The following is a 21102-nucleotide window of genomic DNA, read 5'->3' on the forward strand; positions in this document are numbered from 1 at the left end:
TACAAATATTATGGAAGACAACACAGTAAGCAGGCTATTAATTAATGACATCAATAACCATTTACCCGATTTTTGTTATCTGTGACTGTGATTGTGGGAAAGTATGACTATTGTGGAATCCATGAGCGCATTTAAACATGAATCATTAACACAAAACTGGACGCTAAACAGAACATGACACGGAATGAGAATATCATTTTTGTCAGACGAGGGGGTGCTTTTCACGGCAGGGGTGCTGAATACGGCACAACACCGGGGTATGACAACTGCAGAACAGGCGCACAATAAGAAACACTTTTTTCTCCATGAAAACACGTGATTTATTTATTATCACAAATAAAAAAATGAATGTGCCTCCTGTGGCAACCTTTTGCTGAATAATACTCGATTTAACATTCAAATAAAATATTTCTCCTTTTGCATGTGGAGATTAGCACCTTCCTTTCGAACGTATTAAATACAGACGCAATCACAATCCCCGCAATAACTTTCAGGCTTGGTAAATCTCATTGTGGTAAATGGACCAATTTGCATCTTCCCCTCCCAGTATTTAGCGATTTCTGGCAGGTACGCCCCATATTGATTATTCATCAGGGCAAAAGTACTAAATGGATTGCGTGTGCTATTCTGCGGATTTCAGAGACGCAGTCGTCTTTGCACGCTGTTAGTAGATCAGCTGGCACTTTGGTTTGCGGGTGCTGTCAAGTTTGCACACGTTTTAACACACGCAAACCTTTAGTAAATCAGGCCCAATGTGTACTATATTCTCACAAAATGAAGCAGTAGAACGGTATGCAGTATCAAAAAGTCATTTAAAACTACTTTTTGTTTTGTTATGGCTAATGGTAAGTGGTTGCGTAAAGAAAGTGGAGAAATCAACAGAATTCAACACAGGCTTGAAGCTGGTGGACAGAAAACGACCCTAAGTGAAATGCAGAAGGGAGGAAGTAGTTTCAAGACTGGAAGAAATCAAGTTATATAAGACGTAGAACATGGAGCATCATTTCAGTACCTGCTTTAGTCCTGTTCAGGCTCATGAGGGTCGCTGCAGGCGAGCCTCAGCCGTCATAGGTGTTTGCAGCATGGGCCACTTTCCTGTCCACCCCAGGGCAACACTAGGACAACTGAGCATGCATGTTGATGGACTCTGGGAGGAAGCCAGAGTGCTCCACACAGGGAGTCCACATCATGAGAACTTGAGACACATTTGAGTGTGAGATCAAATTAATGCATAGACGTGTAAGTTTCCTTTTGCTCCAGACAGCTTGTGTAGCGACTGCAGCTTCTTAAATTTGATTTGAAAAATTAATCCAGGCTCAAAGTATTTTGAATGCCAACGTGCTCTTGACATTTCTGAAGGAATGCTTGTAGCTGCAGCTGCAGTCGTACTATAATCAACATGTAATCCTGGTTTTACTGCCTCAGATACATTGAGAATAACTTACAGAGGTAACAGGTTGACTTCATGACTAACAATGTTAGTTTAGCACCTGAACAGGCATCTGGCCGGTGACCACAGTTGTCACAGAAGGCAATCGAAAGTGTGGGTCCGACGGTGGACAACGGTGTCGGATGTCACCGGTGCGAGCGTGCACTCTATACCTCAGATGAAATGATCCCATCAGCACAAACGTGACCTTCTGTCTACAGCAGTCTCTCCGGTCGCCTACTCTGTCACCTTCTTAGATGATGGCAAATCAATAAAACACACACGCAAACACCCAAAAGGCCATTTCAATCTACTGAGCTCTTGACCCAGTAAGACCTGAAAGAGTGTGTTGAATCAACAGAAGTCCCCGCTACCTCAGAGTCCACATGTAGAGGTCAGCACATTTCCAAATACATCAACTCTATTCAAACACTGGATTACTGATGTGTGATACGTTGTGGTCAGGGCGCTGTTTAAGCTGCAGCGTTTACGTAAAGGCCGTTTCACATTTCTGCATTCAGCCTCGAACTGGGAAAGCTTCCCGAGCTTCAGGAGCTCCAGATCCGTCCGTCGCATCTCAGCTTATCTTATTTTATTTTCATTTTCTTCATCTTTTTTCCTTCAGAGCTGTTGTGCATGTCTTTGCATGAGGCAGGTCAACTGTGTTTCCTCCCGATCAGTCTCGCAGCGGGGCATCGGCGCGGCGGCGTTAATTAAAGGGGATGTGTTAATTGTATGTGGAACACATGTGCGCAGGTAATTACCGCCTCCCGGCGGATGGCTAACTGATAGGTGCTGCTGATGAAGGCTGGACAGAAAGATGGCAGAAGCATCCGATGGGCACCGAGGGATAGTTGGCAGGGTAAAAGATGGAGAGTGAGGACAGAAGGACATATGGAGGGATGGTCAGATGCAGCTCTCGGCAAGAAGGGCAGATGCTGCTTGAGTCAATAGATAGTCGGATGAAATACACCTACAGCCACACAAAACTCAAAAAAAAAATGTGTTTTCAGGAAAACAAAAACACTAGAAAAATGGCCAACGCCTTCAGAACTGATTACTATTGGCCAATCTGTTATTGTTTTTCGGTATCGGCTAATGATGGCCATATTTCATGCTTTCCTCCAACTAAAGCAACACTCTCGGTGATATTGTCTCGCCACAAATGCTGTAGTGGCTCTGCCAGACCGATCTGCAAACCGTGCTCCTGTGCCAGAGCTGCAGAGAGGAACAGCGAAAGCTGTCATCGTTCTGGTGCAGCTGGGAAATAATTTCCGAGGCCGTTTGTACATTCAGAATTCAGATTTGGTGGACACAAAGGAACGTGTGAGTATAGCCGTTTCGACGGCACAAAGGCAGCTGCTCTTTAATGTAATGTAACACACGCCTTCGCCGCGCTCTAACGTAAAGCACGCCGGTTAATCCGGCTGCTCTTTCTGAGGATAGCCTGCATCTGTGCCTCACGCCGAGTCTCCTGACGTATGGAAGCAGGCTTTACAGCAACATGAATGGGTTTAAAACCCAGCTCTGCACCGCGGTTTAGACTAAAGGTGCGGGGATGATCTCTGAACCTCTTTAAATCTTTACTCGGTCTCTAAAGCCCTTTCTACACTTGTCAAAAAATACCACTAACACCTGCTAACATCTGGCTTTTGAATGCAGCTGTAAAGTGAATAACTGGCAATGAGTTCAGCATTAAATGATTCTGCAGGAGTCGCCGGTGTTTAGTGGCTCCTGCTCTGGTCTTTATTGAGAGAACTGTAGCACCTGAGTGTAAAACTTGGGCTATAAGAGCGAGGGCACACTCCTTCTCTCCTTACAGAAATCTGCATTTACAGACAGTAACATGTCACTTATATCTGTCTGAAAGACATGCAATGCTCTATAATTAAAGATGAAGACAGCTGGTAGCTATCTCTCGGCCAGCCTGAGGTCCAACCAGAAATAATAAACTAATTATACCTGAAAGTTATCTGAAATTGTTGTCTGAGACGGTGTAATGCCGTTCTGTTGTCATGGCGTCAACGGCAGCTCTGTTTGTTGAACCCGTCGTCACACCCAGGTTGAACACGCTTATACCGGTATTGAGGAAGGATTTAGTGAGTCTGGTTGCATTAAGGCTGCGTCCCAATACTCCCCCTCGCCCTCGTTTTCTTCACTAACCCTAACTTTTGCGCGTTCCCGTGAAGGTAGTGGTGTCCCAATTCCTCTTTTCACCTAGGGGGAGGGGGCATAACGTGGGCTAGGGCCCCTTCAAATCGAGGGTTTGCAGATGCTCACTTGGCGAGCGAGGGGGTATGAAAATTTCCCAGAATGCTTTTCGTCGTCATTTGCGGACTGAATCAAAAAAAAGAACATGGCGGACATTTCTTATTTTTTTGGGAATAAAATCAATATTTTGAGTTAGTTTCTGCATAAAAATGCATTTTGATTACATTTCTCCGCGCAAACCAATATTTTACTTTCATAATATTCACTCAGTGAATGTACATAATCCCTTTTTCGCTAAGATCGCGCCGGAATATGGTTACATAACCTATGTAAGCGACGCCGTAGGTTACGTAAGCTACGCCATAGTCTGCGTCTATTTAACGCGGACCTAAACTCCGGAGCCGGCAGACAGTAATCTCTAAATTTAAGGAGGAGCAAATTTCAAATTTCTTAACAGGCGTAGCTACAACTGTTAGATTTCATCTATTAAACCAACATCTTCCTAAATGATTTATTTCAGCCAGCGTAATTCTCAACAGAGCTGCGTCCCGGGAGAGAGTTTCTCTCCCGGGATGACGCAGCAGCTTGACCCGGCGGACACGTCTCTTCTCGGGCTGTGAGCTGAGGCTGCTCCCCGGGGGCGGCGGCTCTTCTCATCTCCGAAAACATCGGGTCAAATTTCTTAACAGGCGTTATTTGGATAAACTGAGCCCCGGTTGCGGATCTTAAGGTTACCTTTATGCCTGAAAAAATATTAAAACTTAAGTGCCATATTAACAGCGCTACAGCTGAAATTAAAACAGCTTTTGGCTCTCAGCTTCCTGTTCAGGTTAGGGATGAAAACCAGGGGGAGTAGGAGAAATGGGACAGGCAAGTGCCCTAGATCTCAAGTGCCCTAAAATCTCCCCCTTCTTTTTTAGGGGTTAGGGAAGAAAAGAAGGGCGAGTGGAGAAAAGAAGGGCGAGTATTGAGATTGGGCCTAAATAACAGTTTAAACAACTTTTTCTTGTGTGTGTAAAACTTCATATGTCTTACTCCTGGTTTGTGTGTGTGTGTGTGATGTGTCACTCGTCCCCTCTGTCCGAGTGTGTGTTTGTGTGAAGGACCACGTCCATCCCGCCTGTCATCTAACACTGGGGTTGTGTTCACAGAACGGACACGAGAACACCCCGCACCACCACCATCCCCATCATCATTATCATGAGCAGCCTCCCCAGCGAGAACACGGTGAACAGCATCAGGGGCAGCAGGCAGTTGCAGATCTGATAGACTTAGGCCTGGATATGGATATGGTGACTCAGGTAAGGGGCCTCACAAACAGGCCAGGAGCTTTTCCCAAACTTTATCAGTCACGTCCTCGGGTGAACTTCTGTCTCCACGCCGCGATCCGTTGTACAGCTCTTTTGTTCCTCTCTAGTCTAAAGTGACCCCCAACTGCCGACCTCTCCACCTTATGAATAAAACATGCTGTTGTCATAGCAACCAGGTGCAGGCAGGAGCGCCGCCGGAACACTGTAGGGGCCTAGCCTCGTGTCCGCGGCCGTGTGTGTCAGTAGGTGAGAGCGGGAGCATGATTCAGTACAACAGAAACTCTCCTCCGGCTCTGAGCTTTAAAGGGAGGAGCGGACGGAAACTGGGCTTCTCGCAGCACATTAATAAAGCATTCATAACACCGATAACTAGAGCCGGCCGACCTCCCCGCCCCACCCCACCGCACATACAAGGAATATCGAGCCGAGTGAACCGACGGCAGACAGAAAGTCTATAAAGTCACTCGCTGCAGTGCAGTCCTGTTTTTTCTGTCCTGCTGATTTCTGTTTGAAGATGACTAATATTCAGCAGCAACTATGGTAGTTTTTTTGTACTCTAAGATGAGAAAAGTGTGTCTTAAAATGTGTCTAGTGAAATTAATCTCACGGACATTCTTTTATCAGTCCATGTGGATATCTGGATTATCTTGTGGAGTTGTCTGCAAGGCAAGCCTCTGCAGCAACAATACGTTTATAGCAAATTTATAGGACCCACACACACACACACACACCCCTCCTCTTTGTTCCAAAAAAAACAACCATTGAGACTCATGAGCGTAAAACACCATGATCACAGATTCATTTTCTGATAAATGCAGTCTGCGTAACCTCGGAGAATGAACAGGATATTCTAAGAACATTCATTATCTCTAAAGGAGTTATCCGCATCCAAGATTTTATGCAAATCTTTGACCATGAATTCAAGGCTTAAAGTCCTTTATTAACTAAAAATAGTTTCCTTCCCTTGCCACTGGCCTAAAGATGTTATTAATGTAAAAGAAAGAGGGGGATACTAAAGAGAGGGATCATGGAAAGACTGAGAGAGGAAACAGAACTATACAGAACAAATTGACATCAAAAAGAAAAGCCTGCTGTCTTTGATAGTGACTCCCTTGGAGACACAACACATTCCTCCGACAAGAGGAAAACATTAATGATTAGCCCAGAAGAAGACACGAGTGCAGTAATGATGTTAGGGGTTGTGCTAGCAGGCTCTGAGATCAGCTGATGCAAAGCATCCTCGCCAGGCGCGTATGACACAAACTGTGATAAATCCTGGTGGGTATGCCATCATAACCATTTCATCTCATTATCCCATCTCTCCTCACCTCCCCGTTACTTTGTCCGCGTCGCCGCTGCAGTCCTCAGGTAGGTATCACTAATGTGCCAAGCTGATGTTGTGTTGCATGCAGAGTGTGATGCATGTTTTGCACGGAAACGTACGCCTCCTCAACAGTTCAACAGTCCAACAGAACGTGCAGCCGTTGTTGCCTGAACACCAGTGTTTACCTTCTCTGGTTCTCAGAATATCAGCCAGTTAGAGATTTTTGGAGACATGTCCACGCCGCCTGACATCACCTCTCCGTCTGTGAGTAACCGTCACCACACGAGCACCGTGTTTCACATCGTACGTTATACCTGCATCTCTGACATTCCCCTAACCTACAACCCATGCAGACCCCCGCCTCTCCTGCCAACACCCTGGACCCCTCGCTGGGCCTGCAGCCTCCCACGGAGCTGTTTGCCCCCTTCAACCCTGCGTCTGTGCCCTCAGGTAAGACCTTGTGCTCTGACTGAATGCAGCTCCGCCACAACGTCGAATAGGAGAGAGTCGAGAGGAGGGATAGTTAAATAGATGGAATAGAACTGAAATGCAGATAGGGAGGAACCAGACAAAAGGTTGTCGGTTGTGTGTTGAATATCAATATATACAGTCCTCTGATCTCATTGAGTAATTGTAGTCACCAAATCAATGAGTGGATGTGCCAGAATTTTCTCCAGCTAAATGCAGAAAAGACAGAGGTGATTATTTTTGGCCCTAAAAATGAAAGGGAAAAGATCAGCGCTCACCTTGGCTCCATGTCATTTGGCGCTTTTGCATTAGTCTCACTTCTCCCCGGTTCTACCCGCTATGGCCCCATTTTGCGCTTTCGCACTAGGGCTGAGACGGGTAAAGCCGCTCCAAGTCGATACTTTTTTCTGTAACCATTTCAGCCAGGTTCTTTGCGGGCTGAGAAGGGACTATTTCTGACGTCACCACCTCCTCGCCACCGATTGGTCGGGGGGCGGGGCCATCACCACCCTCCTCGCCTCTGATTGGTAGGGGGGCGGGGCCGTCAGACGTTTGAATCAGGAAGCGGGAGTCAGAGCGAGGCGACTCGCGGCTCGCAGCGATTTTATTATAAAGCGCAAAACGTCTGTTTGGTGATCCAACTCTGAGGTGCAGATGTTCATAAACCTGGTGGCTGAGGAGAAAAAATTTAAAAAGGGATGCAGACGGGCTGTTTTACTCTCAGCCGCTCCCGGCTCCAGCTGATTTCTGATCAGCGGCGACATGAACAAAGCGGTTGCGCAATCGAGTACGTCACAGCAGCTTCACCCAAACCTGCCCGCTTCTCCCCTGGCAATGCGAAAACACGGGTGGAACCGTGCCGTACCGCGCCGAGCGGAGCCGGGCTGAACTGATACTAGTGCAAAAGTGGCAATTGACAGCTACAAATCAAGCCAGAAATCTTGGTGTAATTATTGACTCAGACCTGAACTTCAACAGCCATCTAAAGTGTATCACTAAATCTGCCTATTACCACCTGAAAAACATTGCTACAATTAAGGGGATTCTGTCTAAACAAGACATGGAAAAACTTATTCATGCATTCATTTTATTGAATGCATGAATTATTGCAATGGCATCTTTACAGGCCTTAACAAGAAATCTATCAGGCAGCTGCAGCTGATCCAGAACGCTGCCGCCAGAGTCCTTACAAACACCAGGAAACTGGACCACATTACACCGGTCATGAAATCACTACACTGGCTTCCAGTGGGTCAAAGGATAGAGTTTAAAATCTTACTGCTGGTCTACAAAGACCTGAATGGTCTTGGACCAAAATACATGCTTGATCTGTTAGTTCCTATGAAGCTCCCAGACCCCTGAGGTTCATCTGGATCTGGTTTGTTGTGGTTCCCAAGAACCAGAACCAAGCAAGGTGAGGCAGCGTTCAGTTATTCTGCTCCTCACCGGTGGAACAAACTTCCTGTAGACCTGAGGTCTGCTCCAACTGTAGATCCTTTAAATCAGGGCTAAAAACATTACTGTTTATTCAAGCGTACCTCTAAATTAAACCTGCTGTACTCTACTGCCCTTATTTTTAACAGCTTGTGCTTTTTATTATTTTACTTCTTTTCTTATCATCTTATTCAATCATATTTGTTATTTACTGTCTAATTATGTCGAATTATTTACTGTCTAATTATGCCTTGCCGCTTTTAATGTCAATGTAAAGCACTTTGAATTACCTTGTGTTGAATTGTGCTATATAAATAAATTTGCCTTGCCTTGCCTTGCCAAAAGCATTATTAGATTTCAGCCACCGGCTGATTTACCTGGGGCTGCGGCGACTGTGTTGGTCAGATAAAAGCTGTAAAACCGACTGAGAAAGTGATGCAGAAGACGTACAGATGTGCCTCACACTCCACCCAAGTAGGCACCGGTGTTGACTTTTTGGGGATCTTGTTATTAAGCTTCCTCACCTTTGTTCCCGACCTTTCCTCTCGTGGTGCAGGTGTCAGAGCAGCTGAGGTCAAAATGTCAACTTTATTTCCTGTTGTTAACAGAAACAGGGGACAAGCAAGTGTGTAATAAGAAATCCCTTTTACTGATGAGTCTGAGTGATTTTAATTAGTGTGAGTTGAGCTCTGCCTTTTCGTAATGACTCTGCCTCATTCTGGAGGCAATTAGGATAGTTCACCATGACCATTAAGAGACAGCACATTAGCTGCAGGCAGAAGTAGGCCAGCACTCTCTGGTGATGCATGTGTTATTAACTGTGTGTAGAGGAAAAGCAGCATATGTGCATCTTCTAATCGCTGCCAGAATGTCTTCTCTTCCTATAATATATATATAGGCTATACGTCCAAATCAGTAGAGGATGGGAATATGGACAATGGAAATAAAAAAACAAAAAAATTGAGCTACGATTCCTAGATTTACTCTCACCGTGCTTTGTTGCAGACGGTGTAAATGGCATGATTTTTCTCATTTCCTTTCGTAATCGACATCCTTTGTTGCATTTCATATCTGCGGCAGTTTTTGATGTTGGTGGTTTAGTTTGAGTGAGAAGATGGAAAAACAACAAAAATGATACTTTAAATAGGTGACAGTAGTGAAAAGCGGAGGACTTCTTTTTTATCAACACATGTATGTAAAAAAGCATTGACATTTAAAAAAAAAACGCGTTGGTCTAAGAAAGACTTTTTTCTCCCTCTACAGTGCATCATATTAAGAATGTGTGACAAATATTGAAATGTATAAACGTAATGTAACAACGATGATCCCGTACTGTTTGCAGGAAGAGTGGGATGTTCGCGGTACGCACCAATGCCTCTTAAATGTGCTGAACACCAAACGCAGTAGCTTTGTGGAACGTGTCACAGGCCTGAGATGCAAAAATGGATTTATATTCACTTGAAATGAAACTAAGGATTGGAAAAAAAGAAACACTGAAATATCTACTGTTTGCAAAGAAGTACCAGTGTGGCTTTTTTTCCATAGCGTCCCGCCTTCTTCTAATGTTGAGATGTAGATAAAACTCCTGACCATAAACCAAAGAAAAATAAAGGCGTACTACGAGTTACCGGTAATGATTTGTCAAATATCTCCTCCAAGGTTACGTGACGATGGGGGCGGTACCGCCGGGCCACTGGTCCCAGCAGGCCTTCGCTGCCCAGACGCCGCTGGCCTTCGGGGTCCAGTCCCCCCTGGGGCCCGTGGCCCAGGTGCTGCCGGGCGGCCAGCCGCTCATCTGGGGCCAGGCCAACCTCTTCCCCGCCACCCAGCAGCAGTGGGCCGCCATGGCGGCCGGCGCCTTCCCCCCCACAGCCTACCTCCCTGCCCAGCCCGTGGGCAGCCTGCCCGCCGCCATGTTCCAGACGCTCGCCCCCGTCACCACGCTGAATCCAGCCGGGGAAAGCCACTCGGGGGCCGGAGCCGGCGCCTCAGGGTCTTCCCCGTCAGCGTCGTCGAGTCCTCAGCAGGGGGAGGCGGCAAAGAAGCTGGGCAAAGAGATGTTCAAGGTGGGGGCGATGAATGAACACTTATGTTGACTGTGGAAATCTGCTTTCAAACTGCTGACATTTCATCATCAGGAACTGTAAGAGTGAAGAATCAAGACTAACAAAGAGGAACTTGACCAGTTTCTCATTAGTGTTGTTTTTGGCAGCCTTGTAGCACCCTATAATGTAATAATTTCCTGAAAATGTAATAAAATTTGCACTTAACTCAATCAAAAATTTAACAAAATCCAAAAATGTAATAACTTCACCAATAATGTAATAAGATATCCTGACTGATATTGTAATAATATTTTTACCGATAGTGTAATACCTTATTACATCATTTTCAGGAAATTATTACATTATAGGGTGCTACAAGCCTGTTTCAATTTTAGTTTTAGTCTAGTCTGGGTCAAGCTATCATTTTAGTTTTTATTAGTTTTAGTCACGTTTATACTCCTTTTAGTCGTGTCAAGTTTCAGTCGACTAAAAGTCTGAGAATTTTAGTCTTATTTTAGTCAGAATTTTCCAAGACCATTTTAGTCTAGTTTTAGTCAAAGATTGTATTTAACAAAGATTGCATTTTACAATTCAAACAAGTTCTCTTATTATTATATTATTGTTAAGAATACATTCATTCCAGATACAGAAGACGCTCTAATTTAAGTTTACAACATATTTAATTTTTCCTGTGATTTTGTGGCTGCACTGGGATTGAGGAAGTGAAGTCACTTAGCAGCAGTGACTAAACCAGAGGAAACAACTTAAAAAATGTATATTAAGGATATTTATTATAACATTTCTTCTCGTCTTGTTTTGGTCATCGAAAATGAAGACACATTTTAGCATTTTTAGTTTGTTGTTTTATAATCCACATTTTAGTCTTGTTTTTATTCTACGATATTGCATTATATATTTAATTATCGTCTCATGACCAGCATTTTCGTTGTGTCTCGTCTCGTTTTCCTCTGGTGATAAAGGTTCGTTGACGACGATATTTAGTCAGAATTTGACGAAAGCAACTTTCCTCCTCATCTCCTCAGGATTTCCAGCTGGGGAAGCCTCCAGCCATGCCGTCCAAGAAGGGCGAGCAGCCGAGCCTATCGGCAACCTCAGACGCGTTCAGCAGCTACTTCAGCCGCGTGGGCACGGCCCAGGACACGGACGACTGTGACGACTTTGACATTTCTCAGATGAATCTCACGCCAGTCACCTCCACAACACCATCCACCAACTCCCGTGAGCGCTCCGTCCTCCACCCTGCCTGCGCTGTGTGACCGCTCGCATCATCACCGAGTGCTCAGCGACGTGTTATTTCTCTGTCCTCCCCTGCAGCGCCTACGCCGGCCCCCCGGAAGAGCCCTCCGTCCAAGTCCTCAGCCTCACATGTCAGCGATCCCCCAACGGACGCCACGGACCCCCCCACGGACGACTCCTTTGGAGAGGCGGAGGGCAGTCCCAGTCGCAGTGGAGAGGAAGATGCTGTAAGCGCGCGCGCACGTGTGTGTGTGTGTGTGTGTGTGTATGTGTGTGAGGACATTAAAAGATTGTGGAATAAGTTCCATTAATAAGTCCCTCCTCATGCTGCTGTAACCTCCGCAGCGTGTTAAGATCTGCTGATAAATAACCTCTGTAGCGGTGTTGGCGGGCCAGGTAATCACTGTGGCTGATTAAGGAGCCGACGCTGCCGGGCCCCGCAGTGTGTGCGTGTGTGTTTTTATCAGTGCATGTGACTATGTATGCATCAAATGCAAGTCATTGTGTGAGTATAAGCAATAGCATGCAGCAGGGTGTGAGTCAGTGTGTGTGCATGGTCAACGCGGCGTTAAATTAGCTGGTGGGATTGTCAGAGACATCATTAAGCTGTTATTAATAACAGCCAGGTAGCCTCCATACATCACTACTTCTGTTTGGACAGGCTCATTTCTACCGGGATGGAAGAGGCTTAGTGCCCCAGTTCCTCTTCCTGGGGCAATTAATATTTATTTTACCAGCAGCAACCTAATATGACCCTGAAAGTAAGAGGAATAAAAGACAGATTCACATCAAGGGTTAACGATCTGCCTTTGTCTGAGAAAAATCGTTGCAGATTCTTTGACCTTCCAAGACTTTTCTTCTTGTTTCTCAGCTGTTTTTCTCCCCACCCACCCCCCACCCTCCCCTCCTCCTTTTCTCTTTTTTTTCCCCCTGTTTCTTTCATGCATGCATCCACTCCCCGGGCATGAAACATTAGTTTTGCTCCTTCAAAACAGTTATTCCAACAACAACAACAAAACAAAAACTGGAGGACTTTAGCACAGCTGAAAATGTCACCAGGCCACAGCCGCTCACACGGCTCCTCGCCACCTAAAAGAAATCCGCACCGTTGGCGGCTGTGAGTGTGGCGGAAAGGTTACGGAGTACAAAAGAGGAAAGGGCAGGGAACATGGTGCGAAGGCAGACGAACAGCCTCCCACTCTCTGCTGGGTGAGGTGTAAAAAGCGGAAGTGTTTTCGAGGGGAAAAAAAAGACGCCGTGGATCAATAAAGCAAACTCCTCAGAGGGTTTCATAACAGTACACTGTAAATGAGGAGTGCATGAGTGTGTGTGTGTTTGCAATGATGTCTTAGAGGTGAGAAAGGCCTGTGCTTTCTTGTCTCTCCAAGCGTCCATGTTTCTCCTTCAAAGTACTGACACCTTGACTCCTCGCTGCCTGGTTACTGTTTTCTTCTAGTTTTAACAATCTTGCAGTTTATTCTTTATTCTTCTCTGTCTACTTTCCCCCATATTTCCTCCTTCTGCGCTCTTCCTGTCCACCCTTTTTTCTCTTCCTCCCTGTCCTTGGTCTCCTCTTTAGGCGTGTGGCTCTGGGTCCCCCTGCCCCAGTGAGACAGCAGAGCCCAGCCCAGAACAGGCCAGTCCGGAGGCTGGGAGCTAGATAGCAGCAGGGCAGGGTAGGTATGCATGCTCCTCCCTCTCCACCTGCCTGCATTTATCTGCTCTTCACTGTTACCACTTCAGCTTACACCTTTATCCTTCTGCGTCTCATCTTTGATCAACTTTTAACCGTTTCATTCACCTCTCCGTTGCCAGAGTGTGAATGCCCCACCGTGTTTGTGATTGTACGTCAGTGAAAGAGTGCTCCTTTCATTTTGTGGTGTGTGCTGCAGTTTATTGCTATCAGTTATCAGAGTTTTGCATCTCCATGTAAAGGTATTCCACATGTAATGTTAGTGTGTGAGGAGCTGGCCACGCTCCGCGCTCTCATCGTGTCCTGTCTTCACCCCCACTTCCATAAATAGCACACATCTCGCTGGGGAAGCCAGTGTGACAGCTAATCAGAAACCGTGCACTTCGATGAGCAGCACGTCTCGTGGGATTTGCACACAATATGCTGATCATAGTTTTTTTTTTTTTAGGTAACGGAAATACATGCTGACGTTTCATGCATTATACATGTCATGTATCTGTTAATATGTGCGGTGTGGTAAGGTGACGAAACTGATATAGACAAGCTTGCGAGTGACTTTCATTGGCAGGAAATTTCTGTTCAGGTCAATGTGCAGTATGCTCATTCAAAGACACACACACCCACACACACACACACACTCCAAAGAAGAGAGCCATTTTGATCCCGGCGTCCTCACCCACACACTTCTCAACTGTGGCTCCTTAATGATCGCTGCCGGCACTCTCACTGTGAAAAATGTAATGGTTTTGTTTTCATCAGCTAATACTTGGGTGCCAAGATTAATGACTACCCCGATATAATTGGCGTTAATTAAAACCCAAGAAGCCCTCAAGTACCTCCCCACTCTGAGCGAGGAGGATGGGTGGTAGGGCCGTCTCCACCCCCACCCCCACCCCCTCGGCCCACATGCTCATGCTGAAAGCTGCAGGGCAGCAGGTGGATGTGGAGCACTGAGCGGTGGAGCCGGCTGCAGCTCCCTCCTCTGTAGTGAGAGAGCGGACGGCCCTGGCCCCGGTCCAATGACCCTGCTCCCATATGGTGTTTACTTGCTCAATCACATCTACTTCAGACGTCCTCCCAAACTAACACACACACACACACACCTGGGCAATAGGCTCGGCTAGTCCCCCGACATGCACACCTGTGATCGATACTGTCACCACCTGTGCTCGCCTCGGAGCCAAAAATCTGTGTGAGCGTGTTAGCTTGCGCCAGCCCCCTCCCCTCCCCTCCCTCCCCTCCCGTCTCTCCGATGGACATGTGTTCAGGCGAGTGGGAGTGTAAGTGGTTTTTTCGCGGGTGATCTCATCAGGTCCAGTGAACGCCTTCAAGTCTCAGCTGTGAAATGACCAGCCTCCAAGGTTCAGTGAGCAATGCAGCGCCCCTCTCTACACACACACACACACACACACACATGCAACATCCGGGGCCGATACTACAGCCTGCAGGCCGGTGCCGTGCCAGCCTGTCACTCATACTTCTGCTCGGGCCGCCTCCTCTAACTCGGTGGGTGAGGCGCTGAAGGGGCGTAGCGCAGCAGCAGTAGCAGCAGTAACAGCAGCAGTTAAATGATGGGGGGGTGACTCTCCCGCGCTGCGGCTCTGGTGCAGTGGCTGAGCGCGAATGTGTGCTCGCTGTCACTGCTTGCCTCAGCCTCTTTGTCACCTCTCTCAGGGCCGCCGGCAGCAACTTTCTGCTGACTTGTCTGGCCTTGGCCGCCGCTACATTTACATCTTCATATGCCAGAGCCCGAAGCCTCCGCCAAAGCAACGCTGTCAGCCTTGACAGCCAGTTTTCTTTTTCGATGCGATCCATGGCAGGCTGTGAAATGAGCAAAAAGTTTGGGTTTCAGTTTTCACGACTCCATTCCACAAACCGGCTACACATCCAACTGGAATCAAATCTTCATTTAAATGTGTGAAATTAGTTTTAAAAACTGGATTTCTTTTTTTTTTTTTTTTTTTTTTTTTCCTTTATTTATTCAGGAAAGTCCCATTGAGATACAATATCTCTTCTGCCAGGGAGTCCTGGTCAAGATAGCAGCAAAAAAATAAATTCAGTTTCATATAAAAGAAAATACATACAAGGACAAGTAACTATACAAAAAAAAAAAAAAAAAAAAAAAAAAAAACTAGGGATACATGGTAAGAGTTGAAAACAATCAACATGACAACAGACGGACTAGCAAAGGAGAAAGACGCAGGGCTATATAAAAAAGATAGGAAGCAGGTGAGGATAATCAGGACAGAAAAGGAAGTCAAACTAGATGCCAGGCAAGAGTTAAACAACCTTCAAAATAAAACATGTAGTAAAGAAAACCACCTCGACACAAATAGGAGTACAGATGCAAAAGACTGCAACTAAACCTCAAAGCCATGACCCAGACAAACGGGTTTCAGATATTTCCCACCTTTGAACATCAACCACAGAAAAGCACAAAATGGCATAAGTAACCCGTCTTTCTTGTTTCTTGCTTTCTCTCACTTCAATAGAAATGTTTTCCAGCCTGTTTGTCAGGTTTCTCCACCACAGCCCATCGTCATAGGTGGGCGACAGTTAGACCCAAATTCTTGACACATTTCTCTACATCTCGTGGGAGAACTCTCCTGCAGATACAATAGGCCGGCCCCCGATCGAGCCGTCTCCACGGCAGCTCGAGTGACTGGCTGCAATTACGCGTCTGGTAAGAGCGGCCTGGTTGTGGGCGAGCGCGGCGGGCTCGGCACTCTGACTGCAGGCTGCTCCATCACCCGCTGTTGTCTTCTACTTCGGCTGCAGAGAAATTCAGACATGATGACTCATAACTGGTCTTTCAAGGCGTTGGTTTATACCTCTGAATCATTCTGGTCGTGGAGGCAGCCCGGAGTTAGAGAAAATATGCAAGTGCATGCACGATGACACACACAGAAACAATAACTCACACACAGAGATTTTGGGGTGACGGGTAGATCTGAGCGTGTGCTGTAGGACAGTCTGCTACTGCCACCTGGTGGTTGGTGTGAGGTACACGCTCCAACTGCAGATCTGGGACGCTCAGTACTGGAGTTGAGGGGGGATGAGGGGGGATGGCTTATTTCAAGTGAAAATCTACTTGAAACAGGTGAAAACATTTTTGTTTTTTCCAGTGATGAGTCTTGTTTTCAGTGTTTCAGATTTTTTTTTTTTTTACTAAAATGAGACATTTTAACCATAAATAAGACAAATATTCTTGTTAAGATTTTGAGTTTTTGCAGTGATCCATGTTACTTATCCTGTGAAGGACAGAGTCATATTGATAAGTTCAGAAAACTGTTTTTTATTGTTGTGTTTTGATGTATTTGATGTAAGCCCAGTGGATATTTAAAGCTTACAGAAGGCTGCATTTAACTGCTGCTATGTCATTCCTGCAGTATTTCTGCAGGTGTTTTGGTCAGTGCTATTATTTGTAATATATTATATTATTTGTAATCAGCACAAATTATCTGTCCCTATATGATAAAATCCCCCATCCCCCCTGATTTTTTTTTACAACTCGAATACTGGGGACGCTTGTGCATGAGTGACACTTGCAGGATTATTCTGCATCCAGGTCTCTCCTTCTGTCTCTGTAGCACTGCAGTGGCCACACAGGACACAGAGCCGGCTTTTGCAGAAGTGAAAACAATGTTGCTGATGTTTTTCTCTCTCGTTGACAGAAAGGGAAGGACCCTCTCTACGCCCAGATCAACAAAGGGAAAAAATAAAGTGATACATAAGAAGACAGACCGGACCAGCACTGAGAGAACCGGAGGAGAACCCTTTACCTCTGAGCGTGTGTGTTAGTGTGTGTGTGCGTACATGTGTGGTACATCCCTGTCCGGCCAAGCTCCTCTTCTTCTGTTCCTGATGACCACCTTCCAGGAGGAACCTCAACACTCCCGCCGACGTCCTCCTTCCTGCAGACGTTCCCTCTCCTGCGAGAGGAGACCCCTCTCGGTCGTTCCTTCCAGACAGGAGGGATATCAATCACCGAGGTGGACGCAGCTCTTCCTCCACGGCTCTGTCTTCTCCTCTCCTCTCTCCTCCGTCACACCCAGCCTTACAGACATGAACTGCTCCTTCTCTCTGTCCTCCTTTTGCTCTGTCACGCTCTTTCCTCGGCCCTCTCGTGTCTGGCCACAGACTCCGCCGCAAGTAAGGGACAGAGTCGAGCAGTGCCTCCCTGTCTGCGATGCAGACACGCGCACTCATCCTTTTAATAGACGGAATCCGAATCTGTAGTGAGGGGGATCCCAACGGGACGAGCCAGACTCTGTGACGGGCCCGTCAGGGACGGCCCGTTACCGGGATCGCTGCTTCTGACTGGCCGGTCGGCTCGGGGCGTTTCCTCCCCATTCTCGTGAGCGTCTGCTGGATCACTATGCAGAAACAGACTCTGGGAGCTGCTCACACACACACACACACACACACACATACACACACACACACACACACACACACACACGTTTTGCACACAACAGTGGGCCTACATGCACACATGCACACACGCACGACCACAGTCACGCCCAACCCGCTCCACACGCGCAGTACTTTGCCAAACGTCCCTCCTCGCAGACGGACTCGCACCGAGGCCGGAGAGCCAGACGTGGCGAGGAACGTCCCCCCGCGAGGGAAGTGAAACAGATTCTGTGATTGAACTCTTCATTCTCTATAGCTTTTGTACAATAATGATTAAAAAAAGTAAAAAAGATCAAATTCAAAAATGGAATTTTTATTTTCTAAGTCAATCAAGCCGCTGGGGTCAGCTCTATAGGAGTTATAGAGTCAACATGGCTTTAAGGCATCTGATCGTTAGTTTGCCAAATTCATTTTGTAAATAATAAGCATTTTTGTCCACTGGACTTCTGTGCCATAAAATGGGAAGGCTTCAGTTATGCAAACTCTTGATGTTAACCCAAGCAATACCAACATATGTTTGCTCTTTCCTGTTCCACGTGTTTTGGTTTTTGCTTTATTCTGATGTTTTGTCCACCTCATGTCCTCCCGGCTCCAGCCCCTTAGCCTGTGTCTTCTTGAGTCCTCGCTGTTTTTCTCTCACGTCCCAGACAAATCAGCCTCCCCTGCTCGCGCCACGCTCTGCCAGCGGGTCGCAGGCCTGCGCTTTTCCACCGCAGGACTGCCACTGTTGCAGACTGGCTCGCCGCAGCCGGGGCCCCCTGCTCCCGCTCATCCCCGTCTGCGCAGACGTCCTGCCCGTCCGTCTCTCTCCGTCCGTCCATCTGTCCGTCAGGTGCCAAACTCCTGCTGGTCCGAGCGCGGACCGCAGCGCCCTCTGCTACAGCCACATCATCTGTGATGCCAATGACTCCCTATTTTATGGCCAGAGTCCCCGTTTCCACCGGAGAACTCTTTTGGACTATGATGTTGATTAACGTAAAAAAAACCTTGACAACTAGAAGATGAGCAAAGAAGTTGAATAAAAAGGGAAACGTCGCTGTTTGAGTACATAACATTTCTAGACCTATTTTAACTTTACCTCAGCTAACAGTTTCTTAATGTAAATTGACACATTATTTTTATCTTAATGAATATGACATTCTACAGTGGGTTTCTAGATTACTTTTTTTGGTTCGATCTTGATTTACGTATTCCACCATGTATTACCTGTTCCAAATAAACACACCCCAAATGATTAATATGTCTTGTCATGCGTCTGTGTGTGCGTGCGTGAGCAGGAACGGTGCCACGGTGGTGCCAGTTAGACGGCGTGTGTCGTTAGTGCAAAGCAAGTGTTGCGTTGCTGTGACGGCCCGTTCTGCAGCCTGCGGCACCGGCTATCCTTCTCTTCTGATGACTCACACATCCTTCTTCCCTTACGTTGTTTAGACATTTGCAGATTTCAAAGATGTTTTCACACTGTGTGGTATCTGACCGTGGTGTTCACACATTTTTGAAGAGTTATGGCTGAAAGCATTTAGAAATGTAGGAGGCTGTCATTCCTGAAAGGCTTTCCTCTGTTGCTGCGTTATCCCCAAAGTTGACTGTTGCAGCCTTCCCTTGAGGCTATTTCTGCCATGAAAGCTTCCAACTACTTTACTTTGGCGTCTAGTGGCAGAATTCTTCTGGTTGATCCACAGAAAATATGAGAAACAAACAAAACAAACAAAGTGTTTTCGTATTGGGGTGAACTCCATCCTAGTTTCTGTTCTTTCACACAGCACACCGGTGGGTATGTGGTTAATAAGTAGAAAAAGCAGAGCTGTAGTGCCCTAATAGACCAATTTGCCACTCATGGGTGTCATCGTGGAGCATTTGAAACTTCATGAAGCAGCTTTTACATTTAGCCCCATCTGGGTTAAAATTTGCTGTATAATTAGGGTTCCACGTTGTTAGGTGGCCCTATGTGACTCAGCGTGGTCTAATCTGGATTTTAGGTGGGAGCCAACTGGTTAATATTCTTACGTGGGGCATATGTTACTGGAACACTATGGAATCTACATAATGTGCCCATACTGTATCTCATTTGGGGCTCATAATACCATTTGGGGCTCGAGGCCTTTGCCCATTTCGCCCACTTTGTATCCAAGCAGCCTACTTTTAATCCAGGTAAAGCCACATGGGCATGCGGAGCCCCGGAGCTGTCTGGTCAGTTTCATTTTGAGTTAAAAGAAAAGATCTCTTGTTAACTGTCTAACAAAGATATATCTGTAACAAGTGGGGAATTTGTGTCATAGCATAAATACCTGCTTAAGTGTTTCTAAATTCTGTGTCAACGAGCTGGAATGCGGAGGGATCTCTTTTACTTCATTTTCCTCTCTTCATCTAAGCTGAAAAAAATAAATCTAAGCGCATGTAAATATGACATATCTGTGATATTTAAAATGAAGTTTGTTGCTTTACATGAATACATCTAGTTATGAACTTAATCTGCATTTGTTCAAAAAACAAGACATTGTGCATTTTTTCCTTAACAAGCAGTATTTATGTAATCCCAGGCAATCTTTTCATTTACACACAAACAACAAGCAATGATCTTGTTGTATTTACCTTTCCTTTAACAATTTTAATCTATTGGGCAGATTGACCAACGTTTAGATGTAGAACACCACAGTAAAAAATATATTGCTTGATCTACTTTAAAAAAAATTAAGGCAACTTTTTCGCATGAGATTTTTATGTAGATCAAGAAAGACCAGTCTTTGTATAAACTACTTAATTTTTAGTATGTACAAAATTCATTTGCAAGTAAAGTCAACTTAATTTTGGTAAATAAAGTGAACTTAATTTTGGTAAATAAAGTGAACTTAATTTTGATAAATAAAGTCAACTTAACACAATTAAGTTGACTGCACTTGCAAAATGTATTATTTACATACAAAAAATTAAGTAGTTTATACAAAGACTGGTCTTTCTTGATCTACATAATAATCTCATGCAAAAAGTTGACTTAATTTTTTTAAAGTAGATCAAGCAAGATATGTTTTAGTGTTGTGTTCTACTTAAACAAATAGAGCATGTTTCATCTAAACGTTGGTCAATCTTTTTTTAAATAGATCAAGCACAATATTTGTATCAGCGAAGATCCACACATCACCCACGGGTCTGCTCTCAACAGCAAAGTGTACAGATATTTGAGATGCGACATCTTCCCTGCTCAGAGGGGATCACAGAAATTAACCGTTTTTAAGGAAAACGGCTCTAAAGCAGAATAAAAGTGACCTGTCGGTGATTCACTGCGCGCATACGCGGTGCCAGCCGGGCAACATTCCTCGGAGACAGGAAAAAACACACACACAAGTTGAGCGTCAAGGCTGATTTATGGCTCCGCGTTACACCGACGCAGAGCATACGGCGTAGGATACGTACCCTACGGCGTAGGCTCTGCGTCGATTTAACGCGGAACCATAATTCAGGCGTTACAGTGTTGCGCTGAACGCTCACCTGGAGCCAGACCCGTCTGACGAGCCTGGCCG

The 21102-nt window shown here is 45.8% G+C and overlaps 1 protein-coding gene across 5 annotated transcripts in view; it reads left to right on the top strand.

Moving 5' to 3' along the window:
- Positions 1-18821, top strand: part of dab1a (DAB adaptor protein 1a) — a 127190-nt gene extending 108369 nt beyond the window's left edge. For 3 of the 5 annotated variants that reach the window (XM_061738075.1, XM_061738076.1, XM_061738078.1), the window contains 8 exons: positions 4792-4941; positions 6476-6538; positions 6628-6724; positions 9836-10242; positions 11265-11460; positions 11557-11705; positions 13058-13154; positions 16846-18821. In XM_061738075.1, the coding sequence (XP_061594059.1) occupies positions 4792-4941; positions 6476-6538; positions 6628-6724; positions 9836-10242; positions 11265-11460; positions 11557-11705; positions 13058-13138 (1143 nt within the window). In that variant the 3' untranslated portion in view covers positions 13139-13154; positions 16846-18821. The remainder of the gene's footprint in view (positions 1-4791; positions 4942-6475; positions 6539-6627; positions 6725-9835; positions 10243-11264; positions 11461-11556; positions 11706-13057; positions 13155-16845) is intronic. The other 2 variants (XM_061738077.1, XM_061738079.1) reach the window with 1 other exon arrangement.
- The last annotated feature ends 2281 nt before the right edge of the window (positions 18822-21102 follow it).

This window comes from Cololabis saira, chromosome 13 (assembly GCF_033807715.1).
Source record: "Cololabis saira isolate AMF1-May2022 chromosome 13, fColSai1.1, whole genome shotgun sequence".
NCBI classification, from domain to species: Eukaryota; Metazoa; Chordata; class Actinopteri; order Beloniformes; family Belonidae; genus Cololabis; species Cololabis saira.